We start from the raw sequence: 14420 nt of genomic DNA on the forward strand, positions 1-14420 counted from the left end.
GGGAGAAGAGTGAGCTCAGTTTAACGGTTGACTTTGAGGCGTCAGTAAGACCTGCCAGCTACTTGAATGACCCCGACTATAACATTGAAGCATGAGGAGAGATCTAGATTAGAGAAAAAGATGCAAGTCCTCAGTATTGAGATGAGAGTTTAAACTCTGAGAGGAAATGAGACAGCCTGTGGAGAATGTCACCAGAAAAACCAGCACAGGGGCACCTGGGTGGCTCAGTCGGTTAAGTGTCTGACTTCAGCTCGAGTTATGATCTCATGTTTCATGGGTTTGAGCCCCATGTTGGGCTCCGTGCTGACAGCTCAGAGCCTGGAGCCTGCTTTGGATTCTGTGTCTCCCTCTTTCTCTGCCCCTCCTCACTCACACTCTGTCTCTGTCTCTCTGTCTCTCTGTCTCTCTCTCAACAATAAATAAACATTAAAAAATTAAAAACAAAAAAACAAAAGAAAACCAGCACAGATCAAGAGTGCGTCCACCAGTTACAAAACATTGTAGATGCACTGAACGCCCCTGAATTGTACACTTGGAAATGGTTAAAGTGGCAAATTTGATGTGTATAGTTTTTAACATCATTTTTCAAAGCGAATTTAAAAAGCAGACATACTTCTACCTTTCTGAAAACAGAATAAAACAAAATAAAAATATACCTTTCTAAAAACAAAATATGGACCCATGGTGCATACAGGTTTAAATTTAAGGGACTGCATACAAAGAGGAGCCCCTGGGGAAGGTGGGCAAGGGATAATCAGATAGGAGGGATGAATCTCAGGGCAGTCCAGTACTGTCACTGATGCCAGAAGAAAAGAACTCCAATAAAAATGCAGGGCGGTTTGGGTGGAGATGTTAGATAATCACTAAGGTTGCTTCCAGAAATAACAGTCAGAATATATAAGCTATGAGAGAGAGAATCTTGGTCTCTGGGGCTTGCCTATCCGGAACGTCTCCGCAGCAATAAAATGACTTAAATTTCATCTTACAAAATACAACTTGCCCATGCTCCGCCAGTTTCGTCTGGGCAGGAAACAGAGCTCCGAGCAGCTGCCGAGAATGGATCTGTATTCCACTTCAGAGCCCTGGAATGTGACACCTCCCAAGTGCCAGCCTGTGCCCTGGGAGGGGGAAAAGGAGCCTGGAGCCAAGGGGGCTGCAACAAGGAATGTAGGACCGCACCCCCCACAGCCTCCATGGGGTCTCTCTTTTATTTATTTATTTTTTTATTTTAATTTTTTAATGTTTTATTTATTTTTGATAGAGAAGAGACAGAGCATGAGAGGGGGAGGGGCAGAGAGAGGAGACACAGAACTGAAAGCAGGCTCCAGGCTCTGAGCTAGCCGTCAGCACAGAGCCTGATGCAGGGCTCGAACCCACGAACGCGAGATCTGACCTGAGCCGAAGTCGGAGGCTTAACCAACTGCGCCACCCAGGCGCCCCTGGGGTCTCTCTATGAAGAGGACAAGTCTCTTTATCTCTGCACATTTCCCTCTCACCACAATGGCCTCTACAGTATTTAGAACAAGCAGGTTGCTGTGAGATCACAAGGTCATAGACCAGAACTGCCCCTGGAGAAAGGATCATTTTCCCTGGAGGGCTTTCCAACAGTGCTTCAAACTCAACCTCACTCAGGACCAGAGAAAGAGAGCCAGGGGCCAGGGTGGAGGGAGGAGATGAAGAGGGGCCACTAGGTAGGCTCACGCCATAGTAAACCCACCTCGCCACGACCTGGGCTGCCCTGTGGCGTCATCAATTACCAACTGAATCCAGGGAAATTGCTTTGCCAGCTTTTAAGAAGCTCAAATGGATCATCAGCTATTTTCTTGTTATATTTTTGGCAGTTTGGCTAAGGGCCCTTCAATGTGGCAGAACAAACCTGCTAATTCATTCCTTCGTGTTAAATGTTTAAAAGATAGCCTAGTCTAACCACGTGGAAGGATCTGATATCTTCAGTAATTCAGTGTTAATACTCAGGATCTAGAAACCCTGGCGTAGACCGTGGAGCCACCGCAAACCCGCCACCGGCACCGAGGCTCTCATAGCCTCTTGGTTAATAATCCATGTGAGCTGTTGTCAAACATAATCGTTACAATTGCCAGGGCCCATCCCTGGAGAAGTTAAAGTAAGATATTAGAGGGGCCACGTATCATATGGGGGCAATAAAGCATGTGAACAAACAGAAATGAGACCACCCCTCCCAAATGATACATGAACTTCAGTATTGCGTTTATTATTGTAGGCTAAAGACTGACTGAGTGTGGCAGCAAATGGGCTGGAAACTAAAGCCCAGGATTAAATAGGTTTACCAGGCTCGTCGGAGGCAGGGGGCCTGTCCAGGGAAGACCTAGAGCCAGTAGCAGAGTTACTGGGCAGCCGAGGTTTGAGCTGCAAGGTCGCTTATTTGAATGGGTCCCTCCTAGCTCTCCTAAGGCTCTGGGAGGGGCCATCGTAATTGTGCAATTATACTTTTATGTTCTTTCTCTTAAATACCCCCCCTAAAAGCATCAGGCCTCCTGGCAAAACCAACTTGTTATTGCAGAAGAAGAGGGAAGGTCCTGTCTCGGATGGCTAGCTTACAGGTTCAGTGGGAGCCAGCCTCCCTGGGGGCTGCTCCTGGAGGCAGCATATTCTAGGAGTGACGGGGAAACAGATGGCATCGTGCTTGGTTTACTCTGGCCTTCGTTACCTAATAAGGAAAGCAGAGGAGAAGGTCTGCACACACAGGGAGCCCTCAACGTGGGAAGACACACAGGAGAAGGGAAGAACACTCCCTCCGCGCCTGGGACACCTCACTGGCCACATAACAACCCATGCCGGGCAGCAGGCAGGATCCCAGTCCAAACCAGTGCTGTGGCAAATAGCACAAAGTTTCTTTAAGTTGAGCCCTCCCCAGCCTCCCACTGGTTCCTCTCAGTGTTATCCTCCTCTCTTTACCACGGCACCCCACAAAACAAAACAGAAAGGAGCAGCGACGCTTGATGCTCTGTTGTCCGGAGGCCTGCTTCTCTCTCATCACAGCACCGACGGGCCCAGACCAGATCCCTCACCCCCGTGCCCTGCATCAGAAACCCAAAATTACCTACAACCTAGCGAGTAAGAGATGCTTTCATTATTCAAGTTTCCAAACTGCATCCTTTGAAAACAATGCCTCCTTGTCTTAAAAGAGAGGCCCTCGTTTGGTGAGCTGGCAACGGAAGGAATTAAAGAAAGCTGTGATGCAAGGATTTGGCCTCTCAAGCCAGGCGGCCTTCATGGATGGTCACCCGAACAACAAGGACCTGACGGGAGGGAAGGAGCAGGGCTGAGCACGGGCCGCCCTCATATTTAAGCAGGCATGACAAAATAAAAGATAAAATAAGAAGGCATGCAATTATTCACCGAAGGAAATGGATGATTACCCTCTCCCCCCAAGCTGGAAGAGGCACCCCAGTAGGCTGCCCGCATTCCCACCTGCCTTTCAGCTCTGTTCACACCCCAAAACCTCTCACCTGTAACTACTGTCTTACTCAAAGGGCCCTGTTGATGTTTTACAACTTTTCACTTTTTAAGTAACACAAGAATTTTACTCGTGTTGAGATTTGGGCTGTCGGAAAAATCACAATGGTAGGAATCAATCTTTGGCTATTTATCTGCTTCTCTCTTTTTTTTTTTTCTCTGACGTCTTCTGAAGGTTTCTGGAAAATTATGCACACGGGCTGCCCAGCAAGGGCAGGCGTCAGAGTCTGCGAGTTTGCTAAGCAAGTCAGCTTCCGCTCTCACTTTGTGTCATAAGATCAGGTGCCTTCCCCTCCCCAGTAGGACTCTCAGAGGGCGTGGAGTGTGCGCCGACATCACCCTGGAGGCTGGTACCTGTTGAAATTATGCATTCTCAGAAACCACTTTGCTCCCTGCAGCCGGCCATCCAGAACTGGGCCTGTAAAGACACAATTCTAAAACAGCGGCTACTGACCTAAATGGCTCCACTCAGCCCTGCAGTCAGTGTGACCATGTGGGCCTGGAGTGGCGGGGGGGGGGGGGGGGGGGTCTCTTCAGTCTTGACCATCTTTTGCCCTGGTGATAGAGGAGAGCAGAAGCTGAGCCCACACACCTGTCCTAAGTCAAGCAGAGAGAACAGACAGCCCTTGACCCTCCTGGAATTATCCAGCAATAAACTTTGGGGAGCAGGCCCACAGGGCATGCCAGCAGACAGTGAGCTGGGACACAGGAGGGCAGGTCAGTGGCCAGAGCCCAAGGGGTCCAGGCAGTTGGTACCAGAGCAAAAGAACAGAGCCAGGCCCTTGGGCACCAGGCTCCATTGTGAGGGCTCGGAAACATTCCACATGCCTCCCAGCCAATGGCGGAGGCTGCTCCTTAGCACCTGAGGGGTTCTTCATTTGGGGACTTGGTAAAGATGCAAAAGAACTGGTTTAGAAGTGACTAATGTCATGAATGAAGCAAATACCATTTACTAACCAGTGCAGATGTGTACATATTTGTATACTATATACTGATACATATTCAACAGGTTATGTAAGGTCATCCTCACATATGTTGTCAGTCCCTCAATAAGGTTCCTGAATGAAACTCAAGTCAAGACTGTAAGGGGAGGCCGGCCCTGCTGTGGCCCCCATCTCTTTCCCACTTCCCTCTAAAATGCAGTTTCTCCCATGTGACACCCTGATTTGTGCTGGGCCATGTGGGTGAAGCTTCCCTTGGAGCAGATGCAACAATTAGAAATGTGGTCTCGATCTCTCACACAGCCACTTAAGGTTTAGTCTTTAAAGTATGGATATTGCTTGGGGATCCTGGGTGGCTCAGTTGGTTAAGCATCTGACTTCAGCTCAGGTCATTATCTCTCAGTTTGTGAGTTCGAGCCCCAGGTTAGGTTCTGTGTTTGACAGCTCAGAGCCTGGAACCTGCTTCAGGTTCTGTGTCTCCTTCTCTCTCTGCCCCCCCTTCTTACACTTTGTCTTTCTCTCTCCCTCTCTCTCTCTCAAAAATAAACATTAGGGGCGCCCGGGTGGCTCAGTCGGTTAAACCTCCGACTTCGGCTCAGGTCAGATCTCACGTTCGTGGGTTCGAGCCCCGCGTCAGGCTCTGTGCTGACAGCTAGTTCAGAGCCTGGAGCTGCTTCCTGTTCTGTGTCTCCTTCTCTCTCTGCCCCTTCCCCTCTCATGCTCTGTCTCTCTCTGTGTCAAAAATAAATAAAACATTTGAAAAAAGAAAAAAAAATAAAATAAAAAAATAAACATTAAAAAAAGAATGATACTGCATTCTTTAAAAAATATTTGAAGTATGGATATTTCTTAAGTGAATTTTTATCAATCTGACATTACATTGTAATAGGTAAGTGGGAGGGGAGTGAGGTTCTAAAATCAGACTATGAAGGTTCCATTCCAGTTTTGCAACATTAAAGTTGTGGGTATATAAATATGTCTGTAAGTGGTATGTATGTGGAAGGTCTCAGGTAAGGTCTTCACTGAGTTTCCATTTTTCTGACCTGCAAAAAGGGAGTAATGATGCTACAAGACAGCTTTCACAAGCCTCATTTAATTAAATGAGAGAATACTTATATAGCACTTTACATAGTGTCAGCAAGGTGGGCAGCACACAGTACTGGTCAGCTATTGTTAGTAAGATTAGTGCTGAACTCATCCATGAAAATGTAAACGTTTCCGAAGGGTGACCCTGTAAAATGTCATCCTGAAGGATGGCAGCCCTCTACCTGGCCTCTGACCCCCAATCTCTCCCTCCTTGAGGCCATACTCTAGAATGTCGAAAGCACTTGCGTCCCAAGAAACAAATCTGGTAACAGAGCGGAGGAGCCTGGGTTCTCTTCTGAGCCAACAGGGCTCCAGCTGGACACCCCTATGGCTGGAGCCCTGTTGGCTCAGAAGAGAACCCAGGCTCCTCCGCTCAGCCCACACAGCCTCTCACAGTGACGTCCCCACTTCCCTTCCACTCCCACCTGATGCCTTTCCCTGCAGGAATGCCGGCTTCTCTTCCACCCTGCAGGCCCAGAGCTCAGTGCTACCTCCCCTCTGAAGTGGTACCTCCACGCACTCGGTTCTTGGCACTCACTGGGAGCAGTAATAGACTGCTGGTTACACCTGTGAAGTGTGGAACAGACAGCCCAGGTTCAGTTCTGGTTTCTTCCTGTGACCTAGGGCAAGTTTCTTCACCTGTCCTTGCCTTAGTATTTTTATCTATAAGGTGTGAGAAATAATATTATTAAATCCATTTGGTTGTTAATGAGAATTAAGTGAGGTAATGTACAGAAAGCATGTTAGCCCATAGAGTTAGTCCCTGATACATAGTAAGTGCTCAGTGAATATTAGCTGTGCTAATAGTAATTATCATCATCATCATCATTCCATCACAGTGTAAATTCTTTTTTTAAATGTTTATTTATTTATTTTGAGAGAGAGCGAGCAGAAGAGCAGTGAGAGGGAGAGACGGAATCCTAAGCAGGCTCTCCGCACTATTAGCAGAGAGCAGATGAACCGTGAGATCATGACATGAGCCACAACCAAGAGTTGGATGCCTAGTCAACTGAGCCACCCAGGTGCCCCTAGAGTGTAAATTCTTTAAGAATAGAGACTATGTTGTTCACTGCCTGACACATGAAAGGTGCTGAGTGTACAGCTGGTGAGTAGCACTCAGCCCCCCGCATGGCTCACTGTTTGTACAACTCGCTCAGCAGACCGTGAGCACCTTGGTTCTGTCTAATCAATCCTGCATCTCTGAGCTCTCAGAGATCCTCAGCAAGTGTTTGCTGAGTGAATATGTGATGGAAACTCTGAGGCTACATGTACATGTTATATCCCAGGAAAACATTGGCTCCAGATCTAAGTTTATCAAAAATTCATACCCTAAGTTTTATGGTGACCCTTTTGCATTTGGCATATACATAATGGTTGTGGGAAGATTTTGAAAAGCAAGCAGTGCATTTGGGGGCTGCTTCTGGGCCTCTCTCCAGAGCAGGACAAAGTTCCTCCAGGAGCTCCTGGCCCTGTGCATTCTCACTCCCCACCCTGCACCTTACCCCTTCCTGAGCCCCACAGCCATGTCCTCTGCTACAGCCGGGAGAGCTGTGGCTGGTAAGGGGCAGACCCCGCCTGGCTGGAGGCAAGCTGGACATAGGGGTGTCTCAGTCCAGGAAGTCTTCCCCCAGAATGGAAGCCTTCTCTCTTTCCTTGTGGGGCAGGTCATTCTCCCTCCCTGCTTCACAGAAAATCTTCTCCTTCTTCCAGAAGGAAGTATAAACATTTCCCCCACAGTATCTGAGCTTTTCTGCTTTCAGTTCCTCCGTGTAAAGTGAAAACAATATCAGGAAGGGGGAGAGATTGAGTATAATGTGGATAAATGTAGCCTGTAGCCTTTACTAAATTATAACTCAATACCAAAAGACTGCTGTTTTATGAGCCTCTCAGTAACCAAAACTATTTATTATTCTGAGTGCAAGCAGATTTATGATCTGAAACGCCCACCGTGTGTGCTATCATGAGGAGATGGAGGGGGGTGAGGTACAGCACAGCGTTTGACTTGATAGCTTTCACGCCAGCTGCCTGGCCGTGTCTCGGGCCCCTGAGGTAGCTCATCTGTCTTCCCGTCAGTGCGGTGGGGCAGCTGAGGGTTAGTATTTCCATATATGGGTGTGGAGACTGAGAGGTTAAGAGCGTTGTCCTTGACTAACAGTAAGTGTGGGAAACACACATGATTTCTTTGTGTCCTCACCGAGAGCATCCCTCTCTGCCAGAGTTCATGCATACGTCTTGTGGGTCCAACGGCATCCTCTCTACCAAGCCCATGTCCCTCCTCCTGCCCCTGTGCTCTCTCCCCACCCACTGCCCAGCCCTGCACCTGTGAGGCTGCACCTCCCTCAGGGGCAATCTGGCATTCCCAAGCCTTGGCTGGGCGGGGCCAGGGTGTTTAGTTCCCTGGCTTTTTGGTCAAAGACATTCCAGGGAGTAAGAGCTACCTTTAAGTGGCTTCCAGTAGCCCCCGCCAAGCACTCAGACTGGGAGGCAGTCAAGTCCCAATTCTGCCATTAACCTGCTGCACTGCCCTGAACAGGCCACCCAACCTCACCTTTTGTAAATGGGCTGGGGGTTGGGGGGCAACTTTGAGAATCTAGTCATGCTGTGAGAGGTCTCCCCTGAAGACACAGGCCCTGAAGATCATGAGTGTAATTTCAAGAGGGTCACTATCTTCCATCCCTAGGGCTCCTCTGTGTGCCCCATAGGTCCACCAGCCCTGGGTAAGAACCTCTGGGCCAGTGAGCTCCGACACCTAAGTGGGGAGCCCCAGGTACAGATTTTTAAAGAACAACTTCAGTAGTTTATCTTCTTACTACTATTTGTTTTTTAAAAAAGAAAACAATTGGGGCCCCTGGGTGGTTATGTCAGTTAAACATCCGACTTCGGCTCACATCATGATCTCGCGGTTTGGAAGTTCAAGCTCCACGTTGGGCTCTGTGCTGACAGCTCAGAGCCCAGAGCCTGCATTGGATTCTGTGTCTCCCTCTCTCTCTCTCTGCCCTCTCCCCTCACTCTTGCTCTCGCTTTCTATCAAAAATAAGCAAACATTAAACAAAGAAAAAGATTTTTAAAAATTATTATAAACCCACTGCCTGCAAAACCACTATTAATAATTTCCCTTAGTCTTTCTCTCTCACTAATTTACACCTAAATCCACGTATATCAGGAATGTTTTCACATTTACCTATTATTTGAAAACAGAAAACGATGTCTATACAGTAATTAGTTGCATGGGAGTTCTGTAATGTATTGTTAGCTATTCCCTAATTGAAAACAACATTTAGGTTGTTTTCCATGGTGATGATTATTATCAATTGCCACCATCGGTGCAAACATACCGGATTATTTGGGGGAGCTATAAGTGGGATTTCCAGCTTTGCTCAGAAAGGGTCCCACGACAATTAATACCTATTACAATTTGCTCCTCAACCTGCCCAGCCCCACCCCCACCCTCGAAAGTTGTGCCCATTTCCACTCCCAGCAGCTGGGAGTGAGGGCGGCTGGCGGGGGCTTAAATCTGCTTCCTCGAACCCACAGCCCTAGAGTACTGACACTGAGTGGGACCGCTGCTAAAAGTCACCAGCCGTCTGGGCCACGGCAACCATGTCTGTTTGCAGGACCAGCCTAGGCACGTTTTGAAGTGGGTAAAATTTGCCTTTGGTGCCTTCCGTGCTCCCTGGCCTGAACTTGACAGCCACTTGATCTGACAGCAGGGCTGACTCAGCCACCACTCCCCTAGCCTCCTGGGTTCTGCATCAGCTGCCCCCGTGCCTGGAATCCATCTGCCCTTTTTCTTGTACTATCAGCTGGCTCTAGACTTTGCTTCGTGGATCGTTCCGGGCATCTCTGTGAATGGGTTCGGGGAGGGGAGGGGAGGAGCAGGCTGAATCCTGAGCAGAGCTGCCCACGGTGTCGGGCATGTGGAAGCAGGAACAGCAGACCCAGGGAGTAGGAGGATGGCACCAGGCAGAGAGTGAGGACCAGAGGCAAGGGCGGTCACTGGCCACCTCAACGCCTAGTTGCTTGGGCAACTGCCTGCCCAGGATTCGTGTAGGCTCGGTCTTTCAGAATGCCGTTCAAAGAGGGGCCGCCTGGGAGGCTCAGTCGGTTGAGCCTCGGAGCCTCCAACTCTTGATTTTGGCTCAGGTCATGATCTCACCATTCGTGGGGTCAAGCTCCGTTTCGGGCTCTGTGCTGACACTGCATAGCCTGCTTGGGATCCTCTCTCTCCCTCTCTCTGCCTCGCCCCATCTCTCTCTCTCTGTCTCTCAAAATAAGTAAACTTTATATTATAGATAATGTTGTTCAAAGAGAGGAGCAGGACCTTCTGAAAAGACAAATCCATTTCTCATAAGAATTGGCTGTGTGGAGTGTGTTGTCCAGAATGCTTGGCAGCTTCAACCATTTTTGTTTTCAAACTGTGCTCTTCTCTGGGCCTTAAGTCTGCACATTGGTGATGGGAGGGCGGGGGAGAGGCCCCAGGTGCCGCCGGTGGCACACATGGCCAACCCGATGCTGACCATCCTCTCTCTCGGCCCCGCAGTCCGATGGCTCCATCCTGGCAATTGCCCTGCTGATCCTGTTCCTGCTCCTGGCCCTGGCTCTCCTCTGGTGGTTCTGGCCCCTCTGCTGCACTGTGGTAAGTGCCCCAAGCTCCTCTTCCTCACCTCAGGCCTCAAGCAGAAGGTGACACAGGGCTAACAGGACCGTCAGTGGGAGACAGTGATAAAAATCTATGTAAAGATTAAGAACACATTTTGCATTGTTTATATAATTTGTACGAAGTTGGCATAAACTAACGTTGCTCGATGGGACCACAAGTCATTGAAAACCAATATGGGTAGGGAGTGAGATTGCCAGTGGGCACAGCCTTCAGGTAGGGCTGCCCAGGTGGCCGCTCTGGTTGTAGTGCTCAGGAAGGACCCACAGAATACTGTAAATGACGAGGGTTATTTGACATGCATCACACACACACACACACACACACACACACACACATACACATGCACATGCATGTTGAGTTGCACCAGCCCATACTCTTTCAAGACCACCCTGGCCTTCACAACTGGTCTGCCCATCTGAGAAAGAGTGCCTTTGACCTCTTTATTTTTTGTAAGAATGAGTGGCATGCACCTTTATTTCATTACTCTTAGCTAACATTTATAGGACAGAACTACCCTGTGTCCAGTACTGATCTGACCACTTTAGCTACAAGATCAGTAAAAATCTGTCTTCTCCACATGGCTTTGGCCAATGTCTCCCCAAATAACCCACCATCACCTGCCCCGTCTAAAGGAGGAAATGTGCCTGTTTATCAATGTTTGGCCCTAACAAAGTAATAACCAAATGAAGGAAAACACCGTTTGCTTCCATGGGCCCATGCCCAGCCCACGCCCGGCCTTTATGCAGACTCAGAGCATGTGCTATAAGCCCAGGTGAGTGGAAGTGAGCGCTGATAGGCTGCCAAGCACCTGCCATTCCCTGTCTCAGTTCTTCCCCGGAGGGTCCCGCAGGGGAGACAGTGCCCTCTCCAGGCAAGAACTTGTCCTCATTTTCTCTCTGGGCATTCTGTACACAGCACAAGGGAACTCACATCTGTGTGTGGAACGGAGCTCCGAAAGGGCCCAAAACTCACAGAGCGCTGGGCTGGAGAAGGCGGGGAGAGAGCTTCAAATGACATTTGAAAGAGGTGGTGAAGGAAGGAGATGAGAGACTTGACTAGGCTGTGGATCCATGTGGCAGGGACTTCTGGAAAGAAAGAGGCACTTGCACCAGCAGAGGTCCTGGCTGTTGAGGGAAAGAGATGACTTTCCGTAGATCAGAACATGTGTCTGCAGGAGGGACCCAGGACAGACGCAAGTCTCCAGTCAGCCGGTGCAAGCCAGACTGGACTGACTCACCAGGACTGTGCACACATTCTTCCAACAGCAGCCCCAAAAGTGAAAAAGTGTTTTCAGTACTAAAGGCTGCACAACTGTTTTATTTTGAGGGGGGAGAAAAAAAAACCACCATGAGTCTATGGTGATTCAAAAACAATTTTCAAGTCTGAAATTCTAAGGGGGGAAAACCTCCCTTGGTGGGGTTCTTAAAGAAGCAGGTGGCCAGGGCCAGAGGGAGTGGTGGTGGCCAGCAGGGGACACCAGACCTTCTACTTTGGCGTCACCCTGTCACCCAGTCCCTTTCGTTATTAATACCAGTTAGTCCTGGGTGGGGACAGCTAGGAACAATGGAACAGCTAGCAATGGTCCATCACCTGTTAGATGTGTGATCCTGGGCAAGTTACCTAACCTCTCTGAACCTGTTTCCTCATTGTATAATGAAGGATAAGAACAATGACCTCATAAGGAGATAGTGAAGATAAAGAACTAATATATATATGACATACATATATGATTCGATTAGATAGATTAGAACAGTACCTTTGCACATAGTAAATGCTGTGTATTATTATCAATATTTAAGAATATTGACTATGATAGGAATATATACTGTACTGCATGGCATTCCATTTATATTGGTGCCAAATGTCTCTTTCTGACATATAACATTGCATACATTTAAGGTATACAACATAATGATTTGAGATTGCAAAATGTTTACTATAATAAGTCTGATTAACATTCATCACCTCACAGAGTCACGAATTTCTATCCTTGTGATGAGAACTTTAAGACTTACTCCCTTAGCAGTTCTCAGCAGCTGTCAGATACACCATACTGCACATTACACCCCCAGATCTTATTATGCCAGGAGGTTTGTACCTTTGGACCCCCTTCACCAGTTCCCCTGCCACCCACCCCTCCAACCCCACCTCTGGCAATCACAAATCCGATCTGTGTGAGGTTTGTTTTAGATTCCACATACAAGTGACATCACACTGTATTTGTCTTTCTCCATTTGACTTACTTCACTCAGCACAATGCCCTCAAGTTATTGCAAATGGCAGGAATCCCTTCCTTTCTATGGCTGAATAGCATTCCATTCTATATGCATACTACCTTTCTTTACCCATTCATCCATCGCTGGATACCTGGGTTGTCTCCATGCCTTGGCTAATGTAAATATGGCTGCAATGAACGTGGAGGTGCAGATACTTCTTCAGGATAATGGTTTTATTTCTTTCGGAGATATAGTGGGATTGCTGGATCATATGACAGTTCTAGGGAACCTCCATACTCCGATTTCCATTCTCACCAGCAGTGCACAAGGGTTCCCTTTTCTCCACATCCACACCAGTGTTTGTTATCTTTTGTCTTTTTGATGATATCTGAGCATTCTAATTGATGTGAGGTGATACCTCATTGTGGTTTTAATTTCCAGGGAAATGCCTCTGAATTAATGTCTTTCATTACTGGAAGCAGTGTCACCCAAGGCCAGATTGTTTTGCAATATTCAAAATATTTTTCAATGAATTTATCTGGTTAAGCCCATGTTGCTTTGGAGAGCAGCCAAAATGTCTTAATGTGATCTGATTTTGTAAGTCCCAAAGGATTTCTTTACAAGGGAAGATCTTGGAGATTAATTTTCCTGTTTATGATGTGTATTAAAACTGCCCTCACTCCTATTTCTGAAAGCTGGCCAGGTCTCTGATGCTTGGTGTGCCCCCAAAAACTACATGACCACTGGCTTTCTTGAAGAGCGATAAGATCCGAGGCGACAGGATAAGGTCATGTGTTGTCTAAACGGAGTACACACGAAGGAGGGCAAACATCACCTTCCACCCCATCCCAGGACCCTGGTTCAGAAGATGCAGGAAGCTTCTCTCCCTTGAGGGACAGTGCCCCTAGCCACAGTTCCGGGACTAGCAGAGGGCCTCCTTGTACATGATGGTCCTGAAAGCGTCCTCTGTCAGTCTCCCTGCCTTGTCCCAAGTGCAGGAAATGCCCCCTGACCAGGTACTGAAGCGGCATTGTGATGATGGGAAACAGCCAGGGAGCAGATGGGTCTTGCGAAATGGAGGGTACATGAGGTTTGTCTCTACTGCAGAATTTTCACTGGGAGTGATCTGCAAACTGTTTAATAGCCTGCAAGGTTCTCCACTCCAACTAAGCCAAATATTAACCCTTTAGTGGCTGGATGTGGGACAGGGGTAGGGGGCAGTCCGCAAAATCCTGGAGGGTGGCTGGGGGTAGAAGGGCAGGCATTCAGGGTGCTATTTACTAATAAAGAACATTTTAAGCTGTAATGACCAGTATGACAAGACCAGATATCAGGCCTGCCCTCTGCCTCAGCATCCTTGCTTCTTGCTGGCCTTTTCTGGCAGAAGAAATCTGAAGGGTGACCAGCACTGCCAATTACATTTTGTCTTTCCTAAAGGATCCTGTTCCCTCTGGGCTCTTGTCTTCCAACTGGATGGAACCCCGGGGTGACTTCCGGCCCACATAGCACAGTGTAGTCTATCTGTCATGACTGATGGAGAGAGAGAGGTAACTGGCCAGATAGATCCTGAATCAAAACTTTTTAGTGTTTCCCAAATTGGCCCTCAGGATCCTCAGGTAAATCTTCTAAGATTTCTACATTTATTCACTGGCACAAAAACACCCACACGGAAAGGGAAAGAGGCGTTGGACTATATGTACCCTGGACTGATTGGCATTTTCAAAAAGGGGATTGAAGGGTCAATATTTTACCAGAAAGAAAGAAAGCCCTGCCTCAGCCCCACAAGGGGCCTTGCAGAACCCTTTAGATCATGTGATGGCTACTCCATCAACTCATACGTTTGGCCCAATGTTATTGAAATCTCTAAGTTGAACTTTAAAAAAAGATTAAGAAATCGCAATGATAAGAGGATCATGGAAAAAAAGGAGCTGAAATATGTGTAGAGAAAAAAGACCAACAATGAATCAGTGTTATGAGAGGACCAAACTATTCTAGAAAATGCAGGCAGTCCTGCATTTCAAA

The 14420-nt window shown here is 47.9% G+C and overlaps 1 protein-coding gene across 1 annotated transcript in view; it reads left to right on the plus strand.

The window, feature by feature from the left end:
- Window positions 1–14420, plus strand: part of ANTXR1 (ANTXR cell adhesion molecule 1) — a 214576-nt gene that overhangs the window by 117935 nt on the left and 82221 nt on the right. The window contains exon 13 of the mRNA XM_029937510.1: window positions 10063–10158. Within this exon, the coding sequence (XP_029793370.1) occupies window positions 10063–10158 (96 nt within the window). The remainder of the gene's footprint in view (window positions 1–10062; window positions 10159–14420) is intronic.

This window comes from Suricata suricatta, chromosome 4 (genome assembly GCF_006229205.1).
Source record: "Suricata suricatta isolate VVHF042 chromosome 4, meerkat_22Aug2017_6uvM2_HiC, whole genome shotgun sequence".
Lineage (NCBI taxonomy): Eukaryota > Metazoa > Chordata > Mammalia > Carnivora > Herpestidae > Suricata > Suricata suricatta.